Here is a 19,556-nt window from a genome sequence, read left to right as displayed (position 1 = left end):
AGGATGTTAATTTGAACAACAGCAGCCACACCCCCAGGGATGTGCTCATTAATCAAATTATTAATTTCAGGGACCGTCTTGCCAGGACCTCTACTCACACATTATTTGATGGAATATTATTTAATTTTTAATGATGTTAGTTCTTCTATTCAATCAAAAAAGGCCCCTCATCTACTATTTCTGTACATCCTCACCAACATGTGCCTCATTTCCTGATCCTGGGTTATTTCCTCCCTAGGGTGGACCACGGTATATCGTCATTAAGTCCCGTTTCATGACTTCTAGTTCGATATACCCACTTCTGCTCCCGTACAAAGAGGACTTGTGAGGGATCCCTTAACGAAGATCTAATAGTGGGTTTGTCCAATACAGTCCAAAATATGTCCTGTGTCGTGTGACCCTTCTCCGCATAATGTAGAGTGAGACGTGTGTTGGTCCTGGAGCACCTGATGTTACTCCTATGCTCCATAATTCTCACCTTGACCTTTCTGCAGGTCATCCCAATGTAGATGAGATTACACGGGCACCTGATCATGTAAATAACATTTGATGAGTTACAGTGGGTATGTACTCGCTGTTGCCAAGGGTATTTTAAGCCCACGTCCACCTCTTTAGTATTTCTGGTCAGGGAACAAAAATCACACGATCCACATTGCGTATGTCCCGTGACCGGTGGTAGAAACCCTCCAACCCGGGGAGCCCCCCGGGCATTGTTTTGTGGTCGAGAATGTACTAGTTGATCCCTAAGATTTTGGCCCCTCCTAAAGGCAAAGAGGAGTTTTTCAAGTTTCAGGCCACTGGAGTTCAATATCCGCCAGTGTTTCAAAATGATACGTTTGATAGCCGTGGAAGAAGTATTAAAAGTCGTCACACAGACTATCTTATCACTAGTTGGTTTTTCTACTTTTGTTAGTAGTGCCTCTCTAGGGCAGTTCCATGCTCGTTTGCGAGCTCGCCTGATAATTTGTTTCGGGTACCCTCTCTCATCCAATTTACCTGCTAGGTGTGCTGCCTCTGTCTTAAATTCATTAGGTTCAGAACAGTTCCTGCGAAGTCGCAGGAACTGACCTACCGGAAGGTTTTCCCGTAGGGCTCTGGGATGAAAACTCCCAAAGTGCAAAAGCCCGTTCTTACCCGTGATCTTATGGTGGACTTTTGTAGACAATTTGCCCTCCAAAGGGGAGATGACCAGATCCAAAAAAGGTAGACTCTCCTTGGTGATAGTCTTGGTAAAATGCAAAAACTGGTTTCTTGCATTTAACCATTGCATGAATGCTTTTATAGATGACTCGTCATCAACATAGAGGCCTCATCAAGGAGAGTGAAGTTCTGCCCCTGCACTATATGTGTGTGTGTGTGAGGGGGATAGAGATATATGTTTATCCGGACACATAAAAGTCATCGGGGACCCAACGGGATGTGGAAAAAGGGTAATGTTGCATATTCCAAATAAAAAACAAGATATGTGGTTTGGCATATACACGACATTGAGGGAATTTTGAAACACGAGTGAAATATCGTGTGTAGGTGTATGCTAACCGGTATGAATCAAAAGTCGAGGAATGGAATACACTTTGTGTCTCCCTCCCGCAGTGTTTGACTACAGAGGGTCGCTCTTTTCTCCAGTGCCTTTTTAAGCAAATTGCCTAATAAACTCTGGTAAGCTATGGGTATATCTGGATATCGCATGATCCCAGATGAATATATTTAAGATCTTCTTTCTAAAATGAGGGTAGTAATACCTGAATACCCTTGGAATACATGTGGGGGTGATGAGAGATGTTTTATCACATGTGTTTCGGCATGTTTCTCCTTGTGTGTGATGCACAAAAATTATATATACAAGGAATTTTATTTGAATGGGTATTGAGCACAAAAATGAGTGTGCATCTAAGATACCACTGTGAGGGCTATTGTTTGCCTGTTACACTATGATGGTAGATTTAATACCACATAGACTAGAATTCTGGCTACACCAAATGGTGATTGGCAATTTCTGTTGTTTGTCTGAGAGCACACGTGATTAAGATTTTATTTTATTTCTGTTTTATGTGGAAGTTACTTCCGTATTCTTTTCTTTCAGTTCCTACTCTCTGAAGGAGTAAGTTATAAGAGGAACTCCAGACTGACAGGTGGAGTATAACCCACAACAGTGGGAAAAAACAGGGGTTTGGCAAAAGGGCATGTGGATCAAATTTGTCCTGAGGAATGCCGGAGATTTAGTTTTTTGAACCGGCAGAAACATGTCGACTGCTATGCAGAATGGAGGGGTGGTGAGCACCTAATTAACTCACTCCCCCACCATCCATTTGGGTATATAGTCTTTTCACATATATGTACCTTTTTAATCTGACAGGGGAATCCAGGAATAAAATTATTAGAGAGATATCCCTGGGTCAGTTTTAAGATTCATCTTTTCTGCACTTAAGGATCCAGCCTTCTTTTGTTTTTGTTTGTATCATTGTTGTACTGTCTACCCCTCCCTATTGCTCCGCCTCTAGCGTTGGTTTGCGCAGAGGCGTTAGTAGCAGCCCGATGATGAAGCATGCCACAACTTGTTGTGGGTGAGGGCAGTTTTCAAAAAACATGTGTGCTTTCTTAAAAACATTCAGCAATTGCTAGTGGATTAAAGCCGTTCTTTCACCCTACCTCCTGTTTTGTGTGGTATACTTAATTATTGAGGAGGTTGAGGTAGGGTTTGCACCTTCTCCCCCTTCCCTTTATTGTGAGTAATATATGTAGCACGGCCGCTGAGCCGTAGGGGTGTTTTTAGTGTAGATGCCCATGGGGGACATCTGATTTTACTTTCACGTGTTGGGAGAACGTGTTGCTTACCGTGTGGTTTGGGGTATCTCTCTCACCGAACATGTCTCTTGAACAGGGATTAGCCTTTGATGAGGAATTGGTCCAAGGCATTTTGGATGAACCTTCACTGCTTGGGGAAACAACTATTAACCAAGTACTAACCCAGGGTGAGGGCTGGGACACCCTTATTGAATTAAGGAAAACTCATGTTAAGGCCATCTTACATGGAGCGATACTAACGGAGTATTTGAGGGCAAATGCAGCACCTCGAGGCCTGTTGGTGACTAACGACCCTTTGATCTTCCTGGAAGACTCGTCTTTCAGGAAGGATTGGGCCTTGATTGCATGGAAGTGCACAAGGGATTGGTTAGTCCTAATTATAACAACGGCCAAGAGAATTGTAGACGCATTGCTCATACAAATACAAAACAGTGAGCAGGGTCTGAGAGCGAGTGTAGTTCTGGCTACATACAAGCGGAAACTAGAAGAGACCAATGTAGAAATAGGAGAGTATAAGGACTATCTCCTCCAGTCAAAAATCTCCAAACTACAAAAGGACCTGAAAAAATTCTCTAAGGAGAAAGTATACCCGTGCACAACGGAAGAATATGCCCAGAAAAAACTGGAAGAAGCAAAGAAGGGACAACAGGGAGACCGGAGAAGTTCGGACTCCATGAGCACTAATAGTGATGGGAGTGAAAGTGAGAATAGGCCAAGGAGGAGGGGACGTGGGAGAGGTAGGGGACAGTATCAAGGCCAAGGGTACAATTTTAACCCGATGTACCAGAATTATCAAGGTCACAGTTTTGCCTGGCCCCCGATATATCAGCCTTTCCCACCCATGCAGGGCCCTAGTAACATCCAGAATTTCCAACAATTACCTGGTTCCCCTTTTTTAGGCAGAGGCAGGGGCCGGGGCAGGGGGAGGCAGAGAGGCAACCTGGGTGTCCAATGGGAAGATTTGAATCAAAGAGTCACCCGGAGCATGGCACGGGATCCAGTACCGGGAACCAGCAGGGAAACAACCTAGTTATGAACCTCACGGACCTTCCCCTTACATCAATACAAGAAAGGGTCCTGAATAAAGGCCTGGGTTTTGTCCCCACGAATATTATGGACAGTTTCAGGGTACGCCAGGAACTTTCCGATTTTTTTCGCTCCGTGAGACTGAATGTCTTTTTTTCAGATCAGGAGGATAGACCAGAGAAAAGAGGGGACTCGAATTTTCGCCCAAAATCAACCTTCACACCTATGAATTCGGTTTTACCGAATGAAATTACCACTTTCGAAAGGGCGGTTGTATTTGATATAAACAAATTGAGAGATACCCAAAAACAACCTTTCAGAAATATTACAAGAGAAGAAAGGGAAGCACTAGATGAGCTTAAGAGAAATCAAGAGATCACTATAAAACCCGCCGATAAGGGGGGAGCTATAGTGATTCAACTGAAAGAGGTATATGAAAATGAATGTAAGAGATTATTGGGAGATGAGAGGAATTACAAAATTCTTCTTAGTGATCCTACCCCAGAACTAAAAAGAGAGATCGGAATAATGGTAGAAGAAGCCCTAAATAATGACTGGATAACGGAACATGAGGCAGGCTTTTTAACCAAGAAAGATCCTGTGATACCAGCATTTTATACTCTGCCTAAAGTACACAAAGTAACTAGACCTCCACCAGGAAGACCAATTGTGGCAGGAATAAACTCCATATTGGAGCCCTTGTCACAATTTTGTGATTTTTACTTCAAACCTTTGGTGCAGAGTAGACGGGCATACCTTAAAGACACAACGGAAGTTCTCAATCTTTTAACGGATATGACCTTTAACCCCAACGAGGAATTTTTGGTGGGATTGGACATTGAGTCCCTTTATACCAATATTCCGCAGCAAGAAACGTTGGGCATGATTGAGGAACTCTTATTTGACCTGGATTGGCAGTATCAGACCCCTAGACCATTCATCTTACATCTGGCCGAGTTAGCTTTAACCCGAAATTTTTTTGAGTTTAATGGAGTACTTTATCTGCAAACCCATGGTACTTCAATGGGAAGTGCTTTTGCACCCAGTCTAGCGGGTCTCTACGTGGCAACTTTTGAACAAAAACACATCTTCAACGCAGAAAATCCATGGACCAATAACATACGGGTCTGGAAACGGTTTATAGATGACGTCCTCCTTATTTGGAGGGGGGACGAGTCATCTATAAAAGCATTCATGCAATGGTTAAATGCAAGAAACCAGTTTTTGCATTTTACCAAGACTATCACCAAGGAGAGTCTACCTTTTTTGGATCTGGTCATCTCCCCTTTGGAGGGCAAATTGTCTACAAAAGTCCACCATAAGATCACGGATAAGAACGGGCTTTTGCACTTTGGGAGTTTTCATCCCAGAGCCCTACGGGAAAATCTTCCGGTAGGTCAGTTCCTGCGACTTCGCAGGAACTGTTCTGAACCTAATGAATTTAAGACAGAGGCAGCACACCTAGCAGGTAAATTGGATGAGAGAGGGTACCCGAAACAAATTATCAGGCGAGCTCGCAAACGAGCATGGAACTGCCCTAGAGAGGCACTACTAACAAAAGTAGAAAAACCAACTAGTGATAAGATAGTCTGTGAGACGACTTTTAATACTTCTTCCACGGCTATCAAACGTATCATTTTGAAACACTGGCGGATATTGAACTCCAGTGGCCTGAAACTTGAAAAACCCCTCTTTGCCTTTAGGAGGGGCCAAAATCTTAGGGATCAACTAGTACATTCTCGACCACAAAACAATGCCCGGGGGGCTCCCCGGGTTGGAGGGTTTCTACCACCGGTCACGGGACATACGCAATGTGGATCGTGTGATGTTTGTTCCCTGACCAGAAATACTAAAGAGGTGGACGTGGGCTTAAAATACCCTTGGCAACAGCGAGTACATACCAACTGTAACTCATCAAATGTTATTTACATGATCAGGTGCCCGTGTAATCTCATCTACATTGGGATGACCTGCAGAAAGGTCAAGGTGAGAATTATGGAGCATAGGAGTAACATCAGGTGCTCCAGGACCAACACACGTCTCACTCTACATTATGCGGAGAAGGGACACACGACACAGGACATATTTTGGACTGTATTGGACAAACCCACTATTAGATCTTCGTTAAGGGATCCCTCACAAGTCCTCTTTGTACGGGAGCAGAAGTGGGTATATCGTACTAGAAGTCATGAAACGGGACTTAATGACGATATACCGTGGTCCACCCTAGGGAGGAAATAACCCAGGATCAGGAAATGAGGCACATGTTGGTGAGGATGTACAGAAATAGTAGATGAGGGGCCTTTTTTGATTGAATAGAAGAACTAACATCATTAAAAATTAAATAATATTCCATCAAATAATGTGTGAGTAGAGGTCCTGGCAAGACGGTCCCTGAAATTAATAATTTGATTAATGAGCACATCCCTGGGGGTGTGGCTGCTGTTGTTCAAATTAACATCCTGTGACAATAGGTTTACACACATTAAGGCATTTTGAAAATACATTTGATCATACTAGCAAGGATATTGGTCTATTTTCTGAGGTGATATGTGCCTTGATAGGATTCATGACTTATGAGCTTACTTCCATATGCAAGGTTCCCTTCTTTTTTCTTCTTTTTTCACTCCGTGATAAGAGGTCGTTTTATACATAAAGACTACTTCCGCTATATTGGTTCATACTAGGGAGGTTAGCGGTATAGTCCCACTGCTGATTGCGCGCTCTGCCGCTAGGTCACGTGTTGCGTGCATCGTCACTCGCACGCATCACGTGAATCGATAGCGGAAGTGTAAATACGGAGGGCACGATATCCAGGCAGTCTACACGGCACCAGGAGAGACTGAATCAGGAGGCAGCGCACCACTCTTGACGAAGTAAGAGGGATATTTGGCCAATAATGGAGGGGGGCTGACTACATCTATGCCGGAGTTACTCGAGGATACTATCTCTGCACTCGAGTAGGCGGGAGTAACATAGAGGCCTCATCAAGGAGAGTGAAGTTCTGCCCCTGCACTATATGTGTGTGTGTGTGAGGGGGATAGAGATATATGTTTATCCGGACACATAAAAGTCATCGGGGCCCCAACGGGATGTGGAAAAAGGGTAATGTTGCATATTCCAAATAAAAAACAAGATATGTGGTTTGGCATATACATGACATTGAGGGAATTTTGAAACACGAGTGAAATATCGTGTGTAGGTGTATGCTAACCGGTATGAATCAAAAGTCGAGGAATTGAATACACTTTGTGTCTCCCTCCCGCAGTGTTTGACTACAGAGGGTCGCTCTTTTCTCCAGTGCCTTTTTAAGCAAATTGCCTAATAAACTCTGGTAAGCTATGGGTATATCTGGATAGCGCATGATCCCAGATGAATATATTTAAGATCTTCTTTCTAAAATGAGGGTAGTAATACCTGAATACCCTTGGAATACATGTGGGGGTGATGAGAGATGTTTTATCACATGTGTTTCGGCATGTTTCTCCTTGTGTGTGATGCACAAAAATTATATATACAAGGAATTTTATTTGAATGGGTATTGAGCACAAAAATGAGTGTGTATCTAAGATACCACTGTGAGGGCTATTGTTTGCCTGTTACACTATGATGGTAGATTTAATACCACATAGACTAGAATTCTGGCTACACCAAATGGGTGATTGGCAATTTCTGTTGTTTGTCTGAGAGCACACGTGATTAAGATTTTATTTTATTTCTGTTTTATGTGGAAGTTACTTCCGTATTCTTTTCTTTCAGTTCCTACTCTCTGAAGGAGTAAGTTATAAGAGGAACTCCAGACTGACAGGTGGAGTATAACCCACAACAGTGGGAAAAAACAGGGGTTTGGCAAAAGGGCATGTGGATCAAATTTGTCCTGAGGAATGCCGGAGATTTAGTTTTTTGAACCGGCAGAAACATGTCGACTGCTATGCAGAATGGAGGGGTGGTGAGCACCTAATTAACTCACTCCACCACCATCCATTTGGGTATATAGTCTTTTCACATATATATACCTTTTTAATCTGACAGGGGAATCCAGGAATAAAATTATTAGAGAGATATCCCTGGGTCAGTTTTAAGATTCATCTTTTCTGCACTTAAGGATCCAGCCTTCTTTTGTTTTTGTTTGTATCATTGTTGTACTGTCTACCCCTCCCTATTGCTCCGCCTCTAGCGTTGGTTTGCGCAGAGGCGTTAGTAGCAGCCCGATGATGAAGCATGCCACAACTTGTTGTGGGTGAGGGCAGTTTTCAAAAAACATGTGTGCTTTCTTAAAAACATTCAGCAATTGCTAGTGGATTAAAGCCGTTCTTTCACCCTACCTCCTGTTTTGTGTGGTATACTTAATTATTGAGGAGGTTGAGGTAGGGTTTGCACCTTCTCCCCCTTCCCTTTATTGTGAGTAATATATGGTATACAGTGAAACCATTTATTTTTTAAAGTAACATCTGTCTTTTTGACTTTATCACTAGTGCGCATTTGGGCCTCTCGTGTATGACTGAAGTGAGTTGAGTCACATGAAAATGGCGCAAGACAACTGAAAGTCAACCCTGAAGAATGACATGGGGGTCGGGAAGAGGACAAGGTCGCAGAGTACCCGAGCCTGAGAACCGGCAGTGAAAAGCTTAAATGAATGAGTCTACATGTTAGGTTTTTAACAATTGTTGCAGATGAAATGTGAATGCGGGTGGGAAAATAAAGCATGAATAAAAATTAGGGGGATGGGTCTGTAAAACAATGGACTAACAGAAAAAGTGATATGTAAGTATGGTGTGATGATCTTACCCCCCTTGACTGACCAATCAGATTTAGTATTTTTACTATATTGAGACTTTAGTGGGTGGTACATGAAGAACGAAAAGGTATAACTGAGGTAGTTTTTAGTTAGTTAGGGCTAGAGATTTGCTAAATGCTGCAGAACTCGAGATGCTGTCGGTGTAGCAGGTGATGCAGATGCAGGGAGAGATGCTGAAGAAGAACCGAATGCAAAACCTACTATCTGAATTGAATTAGAAAGAAGATCGCGGAAGAATCTCAAGGAGGAAGAGAGTGTCAGAGAGGGGGTGCGATGCCAGCGTCGGTATTAGAGAGGTCATCTATCCTGTCCTGAAGCCTCTGTCGCCTGACCTATCCCAGGGGACCCTTACCAGCCTTTTGGCCAGGGGGTTGGTCTTCACACCATTCTTGGTAAAAAATAACTTAGTGCATTTGCAGATGATCTTTTCTCTCTGTCCACTCCTTTGTGAGCATTGATTATTGCGTGAATTCATGTATGTGTCTAATTGAATTTACTCTCCTAATTGATGGTGACTGCACTGTGTATTTGAGATGGTTCACATGAATTTAATTTAAATAAAGATTTACACCTTTCCAGAGTATGTGGTTATTTCATTACAATAAAGAACAGGTTAGCTTATGTCTTTTCACCATCAACTAGTTCAACTAATGGTCCATCGACCAGAGGAAATAACTTTTTGATCAGTGAAAGGTTAGTTAGGAAGGAATAAGGGGTAAACTAATCTTGAACTCCGAAAATCATAAACTTTGACTCCAGCGGTTTACTCTATGGTAAGTGTGTGTTTATGGGGCCAGGTGAGTATATGGTATTGGAGTTATAACAAATTACGGTTCAAAGCCGGAGGGTCCTAGGGAGAGTTTAAAGACCGCACAGGATTTATTCCCCAATATCAAGATAATCAACAGTACGAAACCCTGAGGTCTATAAAAATGCTAAGAAGGTGTGGAAAACCACTACAACTAAATTTAATCAAAGTAGAAAAGTGAAACAGAACCAATATCTAAGCCCAATAGACCTCACTCACCAAAGGTGACATGCTTTGCGTGACAATCTGCCTTTTGGACAGTTTTTAGGTCTCGCCTTGCTATCGCGTAAGCAATCGCAAAGCGAGACTATTGTAAGGGGGTTTTAAAAGTGCTCCCAAAAAGCGGATAGCATGGCTAGCACGCGCACAATCACGCGCATCGTGCCGCCATGCAATCCGTTTGGCATCGCACTTCAAAGGGTCCGCTCCCCCGCCTGGAATGCGCTCCCCCGCCCCCAAGCGGGCCGCTTTGCATAGCCATGTTGATATGGGTTTGTGTTTTCTTTTGGTTGAGCCGCTCGCTCGCAAAAGAGAGTGTATGAATGTATACCTTAGTAACGCACAGCCATGGCTCCGGATTGTACCACCCACCTCAATTTAACATAAAGCCTGATGACAGGCGCTGACAGGATGCGAACCCGCGACCTTCTCGTTACCCACCGATCTATGCAGCAGGTACTTTCACTTCCCAAGCTGCGTCATTATTTCCAAACGCCGCATTTCATTAAAACCGGGGTCTTGTTCAGCTGTTCTCAAAAACTGCACGCCTGAGTTTGCACTTCGGAATATTGTTGCAAACGTCACTTTCTAACAATGTAACATATAAACGCACATGCATGTGCCAAAAGCATTCGGCGCACCCTCTCGGCGCTGCACAAGAGTGTATGAATGTATACCTTAGTAACGCACAGCCGTGGCTCCGGATTGTACCACCCACCTCAATTTAACATAAAGCCTGATGACAGGCGCTGACAGGATTCGAACCCACGACCTTCTCGTTACCCACCGATCTATGCAGCCGGTACTTTCACTTCCCAAGCTGCGTCATTATTTCCAAACGCCGCATTTCATTAAAACCGGGGTCTTGTTCAGCTGTTCTCAAAAACTGCACGCCTGAGTTTGCACTTCAGAATATTGTTGCAAACGTCACTTTCTAACAATGTAACATATAAACGCACATGCATGTGCCAAAAGCATTCGGCGCACCCTCTCGGCGCTGCGCAAGAGTGTATGAATGTATACCTTAGTAACGCACAGCCGTGGCTCCGGATTGTACCACCCACCTCAATTTAACATAAAGCCTGATGACAGGCGCTGACAGGATTCGAACCCGCAACCTTCTCGTTACCCACCGATCTATGCAGCAGGTACTTTCACTTCCCAAGCTGCGTCATTATTTCCAAACGCCGCATTTCATTAAAACCGGGGTCTTGTTCAGCTGTTCTCAAAAACTGCACGCCTGAGTTTGCACTTCAGAATATTGTTGCAAACGTCACTTTCTAACAATGAAACATTAAACGCACATGCATGTACCAAAAGCATTCGTCTCGGCGCTGCGCAACACACTGCATGTCCAGAAGAGGCAGGCGGGTCCGTTCTGCAAGAATAGAGCCTGTGAGCTTGTGTGTTTTAACATCACTAGCGGCTACTAACATCATAAGTCACAAGCCCTTGAGGAGAGACGAGTGGTGACGGCACAACCTCGAGTTGTGAAAGCGTCTGAGCAGACACTGGACAATAACACGACTGGACAAGTATATTCTTTGATATTTACCAATTATTATATGCAAGATTACCTCCTGCCCGTCTAAAAGGAAATATGTATCTGCTGCCAAATGTATGCTCTGCTAACCCTTTTCAACGGTACTCCTTTTATCTATTCCGAAAGGCTGAAGCGTTGAGTCGGAGCTGCCGGATTCGAAGTTGTAACAGGTTAAACATAGGCCATCGCAGCTGTGGTGCAAGCCAGTGGGTGTTGTAACAGGCAATCTTGCGACTCTTCTCGTGGCACTCCTTTTATCCACCGGCTTGAAGGGCTGTACTTTACTTGTGATCCGTTCGGCCACGCCAGGGTTCGAAGCTGAGATCTCTTGGTTACTCCGAGGTATGCACAGAATCTATAGGTGTGTTTCAAACGAAAATTATGGTTCTTTTTGAGCTAAAACAGGTGTTCCTATTATCCCTTTCACTCGTACTCCTTTTATCTACATCAAAGGGTGAAGGGCTTAGTCGGCCCTGCTGAGTTCCGAAGCTATGACGTATGACCTCATTGTTATTCACAGAGCTCCAAAGCTGTAGTTCAAGCCACGCTCCGCCGGGCTTGTTTACATAGTGACTGTCCCCACGGTGAAGTGTCCATTAGAAGTATAGCGCCTACCTCAGATGAGACCCCTTCGGGAAGTGCTGGTACTGGAGGCTGTCAGAAGAGGGAGGCAGGAAGACATTATTTCAGCGCCCCCTAAGCGTCCCATGCTGTAAAATGTATTTCTATTTTTTAAAACCTTCCGTTTCTGAATGCTGAGGCAGAAAACCTGGCTGTACCGCTTGATGGCGCTACGTGCCGGACCTGTCGTGTTTTCTCTCTTTATATTGCGAAGTAGATGCTCGTGCAAACCTAGGTGTGGCCAGAAAAATATTTTGTGGCCTGGTTCCTGCTAAAACTTCTCAACATGTCTGCTGGTACTCCTCTGTTGACAGATGCCCTCACAGGGTAGTGCCACTCCACAGTAAAAGTAAATTCCCTCTTCTGAAACATGGCCCGCTGAGAAACACTGGACCCATTTAATTAAAACTGTATCAGTCATATTAACAAACGCTGGTCTTGCCCCATTAAATGTATTGCAGCCCTGCCCGGCAGATTTGTAGCGCGCACTGTCACCCGGGAGGGTATCTTGTAGCCGAGGTGCGAGTCTAGCCAAGCCCTTGGCACAGTGGGACTACTCGAAACAGGGCCGGCTTTAGCGCTGGTGGGGTGTTATCTTTATGGGGCCATGTGTTTCAAACACATTGCACCATAAAGACAAGAGATCCTCTTTCACATTGAAGCAGGCACGGAGCGCACAGGGTCACGGGGAGGACAGGCTGCTCTCGCTGCCCACCCCCTCTATCACTGGCTGGGAGACCTGCACACCCTTACAGGCTGCTGTCTCCACTTCCCTTAATGTGTGTTTCAGGTCGGCGCATCTGGAGGGGGAGTCGCCAGGTTCCCTTCCCCGCACCTCACTGGAATTATCAAGGACGCAGCCAGCCCCCTTGCTTTCTGTGTTTGCATTCGCAGTTTGGGCCAGGGTCGGGTTGCAGCTCCTCTCACCCCAAGCCTACACGACCACGAAGCTTAATCCCTGCCCTCCTTTCCAGTACCTTAGCAATAAATGTCTCAAAAGGGTGGTGAAACAGATGCATTTCTTTTTTTTTTTACACTCCCTGTTCTTTGCAGCTGTGACTGGTCGCTTGTAAAGCGCTTTAGAATCTTTGGATAATGTCCGGCGCTATATAAAACTTCACACATAACTAATAAACAACTCGCGTGATTTAATAATGTCTAAATAAACAAACAGTATGCCCGGCAAACAGGTACATCACAGCAAAACGGAGAAAAGCAAGGCAAAGCCCCAGCTAGCGCCGTGACACCGCTCGGCGTGTATCTTATGCTACAAGTGACTTAAAGAAGAACAGCCATTCGTAATATTAGGGTCCTTTAATTCTCCTGCCCCACAGACTCCCTGTTCTCTCCCTCATCGCACTCCGGCGTGCCTTGCTCTGTGATTTGCTTATTTAAATTTTTTAAACTATATTCCCTTTGATTACCAGAGTCTACTTTTTAAAGAAGGAGGACAAAGTATATATCCCAGAATGCATTATAATTTAACACGGATTACTAATTACCAATAGGACTTCAGGTTTGTTAAATACTTTTTTCAAAATTAGTATTTTTTTGCCTTTTTACCGTCAACTTCATATATGTTAGTATTCCTCTCCTAGCACACTTACAAACAGTTTGCTCTTTTCTTATTATAAAGTTTCTGTCTTCCTTCTATCATAATGGGATTCCCTTTCACTGCTCCTATAAAACAGAACAGCGCCTACAACTGTAGCAATCACCACAAACGGGATCTAAGGTTCAAAGCAACATTGCAGTGTTTGTGGGATACTTCTTACCTGTGGGTCACCAGACATCAATCATTCTGTGCTCTCAAACAGATAACAATCTCAAAGCCAGGCTCTGTGGGTTTTATTTGCTGCCACAGCCTCCGATTAAAGAACAATTGGAAGATTTCCCACCATGCCAGACTTCTTGGCGCTGGGAAGAAATGAAGACCGGAGCGCTCATTCCTACGTCATGGCACAGAGTTCGCTCTGTTGATAACAGTTACCAGTTGTTTACTAGCTTAAAGCCCCCACGTTACATCACGGGTCACACCAAAGCAACGTCCAGCTTTCTCATTTCCTACAGACGGACACTTTTAAGTGTGCTGCCACAGTCGCGAAATTACAATATAAAAGAAAAAAGGTTTCGTATATCAGCAAAATAGTAAAGATCTTTTAAATACTGTACATCTACAAATTGCATAAAAAGTTACCTTGTAAATGGAAAAGCTTTTTTTGTTTTTTACCACTTTATCAACATTCAAAAATATACATTACTTTGCAATATTTACTGTCCGTTTCTGTTTTACAAAGAAATATATACTTCATTTTCCTCACTCTGGTGCGTTTATTTCAGCATTTCACATTGTTGGCCTTAGATTAGGGTTTATAGCCAATTGAACAATTGCTAAAAACAAAGATAAAATTAATTACTGCCACACAATCTAAAAGAGATTTGGGAGATGCTTTTGTGAGCTCTATCGGCGCTGGTTTTACACATCACACACTCCACTACCTTATTGTCTCGCAACTTCTTATAACAAAAGATAAATAAAAAGTATTATCATTTGCAATGCCAATAGCTTTAACTCTTCCTAATGCGAGACCTATTGCATTGCAAATGCTTGTTCTTCCATTGAGAAGTACCAGGAACATGCCCGCAACTTGTCAAAACAATTACAAGATAGGCAGTATCCTAGAAAACTAGTGAAAAGGTCGTCAAAACGGGCCCTTAACAATAATCGTGAGGCTTTACTTGAACCCAAAATTTCGAAAGAGACAATGAATAGACTGACATGTGTTCACACCTTCTGTAATTTCTCCAACCAAATCAAAAAAAGCATTTTGTCTAATTGGAGAAGTCTAAATATTGGTGGTGAAACATTACCACGACCTCTGTTTGCATTTAAACGGAGCAGCAACATTAGGGACCGTTTGGTACACACTCGTCCCCGGGTTCACAAGAAAGGGACACAGAACACTTTGTGGGGTCTTCCACCAATACAAGGCCACTTTCCCTGTGGTTCTTGTGCGGCTTGTCCCCATACATCCGTAACGACAGAGATTGACATAGGATCGCTTAAACCATGGGTCCTTAAATGTCACACTAATTGCAATAGCGACAACTTGATTTACATGATCACATGCCCTTGCCCGTTACGGTATGTAGGGATGACCACTCGATGGGTAAAAACCTGCATCCTTGAACACAAAAGTACCATCCGTTGCGGAAGGGCTTCAACTAAGCTGACTAACCACTTCCTAACAGTCAAACATAGTCCTAGTGACTTAAAGTGGACAGTCTTAGAAAAACCGTTCATTCCGCCTCACCTTACTGACTTCACTACCTTTTTGTTCAGGCGAGAACAATGGTGGGTACACAAGTTACAGTCAGATATTAGTGGCTTGAATGATGACATTCCTTGGTTGTTATTGTAGGTACGTGTCCTTATTTCCATTCCAGCTTCTCTGTTAATTTGTCATATATTCCCTGAATATAATTACACCACTGATTATTACAGGTGTATATTTGTTCACCACAGGTACATTTATAACCTTTAGTCAACTCTGTCATTAACATCATACACATCCTGAGTATTGGCAAGATTGTGCTTTTTTATTATGATTGCTTCGCCTATTTTAGGCCTTTGATCAGACTATGTCATGAAGGCATGAGTTTACACCTGTCATCTGCGTTTTCACTCATATTGTGCTTTTGTGTTTTTCCTTTGCCCGTTTTTATAAATAATTTGCAGGCATACTAGCTCTGTTGTTCGTTTTTTTCGTTGTTCATTGTCATGAACGATCATGAATGGACATGTTGAATCAATGCGCATGTGTGAATGTGTAGTGTTGACAACATTCGTTATGCGCATGCTCAAAGGCACTGTGTTTCCTGCATCTGACATGCGCTTTCTATTGGTTTCACTGAGCCGTGATTGGTCATGCATCGCTTAGGAGTTGCTTTAAGGGAAGTGGTTTCATTGTCCCGCTACCTCCGGCTTCAGGCTCAATACAATGCCGGCGTACCGACGGACAGGTAAGCCCCCAGAGGTCCTCTCGCTAAGATCATTTATAGCCTGCATTTGACCTCGTTTATAGCCTGCATTTGACCTCATTTTCTAGTTCTTAATACTTGGTTGTATTTAGGCCAGGTATTCCAGTAACTATATTTTTCCTAAATGGATGCCTCGCTGATACACTGATGCATAGTTATACCGGTCACACAGATATCTTTTTAGACGTCGTTTTGGTCTACTTGAGTAGCCGGTTTTTGCAATTCTGTGTTACTAATGACTGACATATTACGTCTAACGATGGGATTTCTGATCATTTCATAGCTTTTATTCATTCCCACATTGTTACATTTTGCCAGTTTAGTAGTTTCTAAGACAGTATTCCTCTTATTTTTGAACCAACTACATGACATGGTTTTGGGTTAAATGAGTCCTTTGCCATTATATTTTTCTTTCTCTTTGGCGTCAGTTTCCCCTTACCAGTTTTGGCTCCTTTCAACATGCTTATTTAGGGTTATCAATTGAATTGGCACAGTAATTCCCCTTTCAATCATTAAGACATGTTTTATTAACAATTGGTTACCACCGTCTTTTTCAGAGCGGTGCTCCTTTCCTGAGCGGTTGCCAGGTAGAGGTGTGGTGACTTACCCAGTGTTTACGGGTGAGTTGATTTGATTTTATACTAGATTTTTCTTGTGAAACACAACCAGTCTTTTTGATATACCTAGTATCCTTACATTCATGTTGATTGTTTTTGTAGGTAATATTCATCATCAACGGACACATCAAAAAATTGTGCGTCCTTGTATCCTTTTTTGTGTTAAACACACAGTTTCACTTGTACGCAGCAGTATTAAAGGTCCTGATGAAAGCTTAGCCCACTTACAGGCTATATGGCTGAAACATGTTGACCAATTATTGTTATTCCATCACCGCGGTTTGTAATTTTGACTGCTGGTGCACAGTATTTTAATCCTGGCCAAGAACATCCTATAATAAAGATTTTTTTACGTCCTTGAGCTAGTTTTAACTTCACTTACCCTCACAGTTTTTGCGCTGCGCCCTCACTCAAACTAGTAGCTCTACATTTGTGGATTTAGTATATCCAACATCACATCTAAAACGCCCTGAGCTCCTCCCTCTCAGAGAGGGGGTTGTAGCCCCCAGAGGAACTAGGTTTTTTCTCTGGGAGGAGAATCCCAAATGATGAAGCATGTCACCTTTGGTGAGTGAGGGATTTCGTCCTATCAAGGGATATGCCCATAGATAGGTCTATTGGGCTTAGATATTGGTTCTGTTTCACTTTTCTGCTTTGATTAAATTTTGTTGTAGTGGTTTTCCACACCTTCCTAGAATTTTTATGGTATTGGAGTACCTGTTGTTGATATATCGCTGGAACAGCTGTCTCAGGCGAAACCCAATAATTCATAATTGGGGAGGGGATGTGGTCCGCCGGCTGCGCTGCCGACTTTGGTGCAGGAAACCAGGGTTCGAGCCTCGAGGTCGCGTCCACATCCTGTGATTCTGGGCAAATCACTTAATCTCCCCGTGCCTGAATATGTAATGTAAATACGGTGCTCATGTACAGCGCTCCAATACCTTTGGGTCGAGTTTGCGCTATATAAAAGATGCAACAAAAAAAAAGGGACGCTCTGCTGAACAATGTTCTGGTGATTGTTTGAATGTTGCTCTATTTTATCGCACTCTATTTGACAGACATGCCAACCCTCCCGATTCAGGCGGGAGACTACCGATTTCAAGGCTAGTCTCCGGCCTCCCGATTCCTGCAAGCAAAAACCCGATTCCTCGGGGGTTTCAGCTGACAGGGCTTGGTATTGTGTAACGTGCTAATTCTTCCAGCAATAGTCAGAGTGGTGATGCAGGGGCTCTAGAAGGGGTAAAAAACCAACAAAGCCTCATTAACAAGCGAATGGTCTTTTAAAGATCTGTGAAGTACTCCGTTGTGGCTGTGTGTGTGCCCGGGAAGCTGTTTCAGTCCGGGCTGCCACAGGGGGGGGGGTGTATGCACTGCCAGCAACCTGCCATGCCAGTGCACAACACTTGCATCACCCTCTCTATGCCTGCCATTGCGCTCCATGCTTCTAAAAGGTAAGAAAAAAACACGTGCATTTGCGTTTCAAATGTCCGATCCTGCAGCTGCACACTTCCAAAGCCCATAGTACATGACAGTAACCCGATTCAAGGCCCCATTCTCCCGATTATTTTTTTTAAATCTCCCACTTTGCTCTTCTGAAATGTTGGCATGTATGTATTGAACCTGCCTCTATGCAGAAGAAACATATGGAGCCAGCTTCTTCATAAGGCACAGAGATAAATAAAAGTACCTCAAACATAGACATTGATAAAGCCCAAACACTAATATTCGTAGAAACTATTCATCCACACCCGCAGCACTGCCCGCTCCCCTCCCCACACACCACTACTAAAAAATAACATTAAAAAAGGATCCCATCTAACAACCCAAGAAGTGAAAAGCAATGAAGGCGACAGCCGTAGCTCAATCGTCACGATCGGCATAAACACGTTGAGTTACGGCCATTTTACTGTCAGGCAGAATGTCACAGTTCTGTGAAATTCTGGTTCTGGCCTGACTTAAGGATGGCCGCCGCCAAGACACAGCCACGCCTCGCGTTTACTGTTTGGGAAGACGCTATGCTTACTGCAAATATGGGCGCAAATTTACCCTCTGAGAAAACGCACGCGTACAGACCTCATAATCTCCGCTACCGCGCAAGTACCGATGTTGTAGGCGCTCCAAAGTTAGATCTAAAGGGGGTGAGGCCGCTACGTTCTGTGGTCGTCGCATGGCCCCGAATTCCATAAGGAGGCCTCCCAAGATTTCAGCACGCGATGTGCGACCAGGTTAACCGTCAGTACGCACCACGTATTTCTGACACGGACGCCGCGTGCGTTTCCATGACAACCAGCTCAACGGGGCCAGTATCATTATAGACACTGAAAACCGAAACATTTGAAATTTGTCAAAGTAACTACGTTCAGTGCTATAGCCGTGCGGAGTGGAGTCTGGCGAAAGTGGAAACGCTTGTCTTGTAATGAAAAGATAGTTCTTTATGGAGCGGCAAAGGGCACAGCTAAATCGGTGCAAGAATTGGAACAAGCATTTGCAATGCAACAGGTCTCGCATTTACGGGAGTTTGAGCTTTTGGCATTGTAAATGACAATGTCTTTTATTTATGTTTTGGTTTTTTGAAACATAAATAAAACCCATTGTCATGTACAATGCCATTAGCTTAAACTCGCTTAAATGTGAGAACTATTGCATTGCAAATGCTTGTTGCGTGAGTATGACTACAGTACATCTGCCATCAGTAAGAGTGTGGTCCTGCTTCAGTGTTATTTGAGAATATTTCTTTATAAACCTATGCTAGAATAGTGTATTTTGGTTTGCAGTATGTTTGGAAATGTTATTGGCATGTATACGCCACAGAGTATGTACGTATGTTTGTAGAACATATCTGTAGATATATTCTTTAGGGTGATTTTGCATAAGTGAGAGAAAGTTACTTCCCTGTCACAATCCCAGTCACAGCTCACTGGTCCTTTTTAGATGCATTCTCTTGAATAATTGTACAGCCCTCTCTGGGGCCCATGTCCCAAAAAGCTGGAAAAGCTTGCCTGCTGAATTTGTTACTGGGGGCCGATATAGCAGCACTGCTGCAAAACTGCCCCCAGTAACAAAACTGGCCCCTACCCT

The 19,556-nt window shown here is 43.5% G+C and overlaps 1 protein-coding gene across 1 annotated transcript in view; it reads right to left on the bottom strand.

Moving 5' to 3' along the window:
* Window positions 1-18,733, bottom strand: part of CCDC138 (coiled-coil domain containing 138) — a 252,752-nt gene extending 234,019 nt beyond the window's left edge. The window contains exon 1 of the mRNA XM_085622639.1: window positions 18,552-18,733. Within this exon, the coding sequence (XP_085478765.1) occupies window positions 18,552-18,662 (111 nt within the window). The 5' untranslated portion in view covers window positions 18,663-18,733. The remainder of the gene's footprint in view (window positions 1-18,551) is intronic.
* Between the last annotated feature and the right edge of the window lie 823 nt (window positions 18,734-19,556).

The sequence above is a fragment of the Triturus cristatus genome, chromosome 8 (genome assembly GCF_964204655.1).
Source record: "Triturus cristatus chromosome 8, aTriCri1.1, whole genome shotgun sequence".
NCBI lineage: Eukaryota > Metazoa > Chordata > Amphibia > Caudata > Salamandridae > Triturus > Triturus cristatus.
The sequence above is the reverse complement of the archived record's forward strand: the minus strand, read 5'-3'. Positions and strand labels throughout refer to the sequence as shown.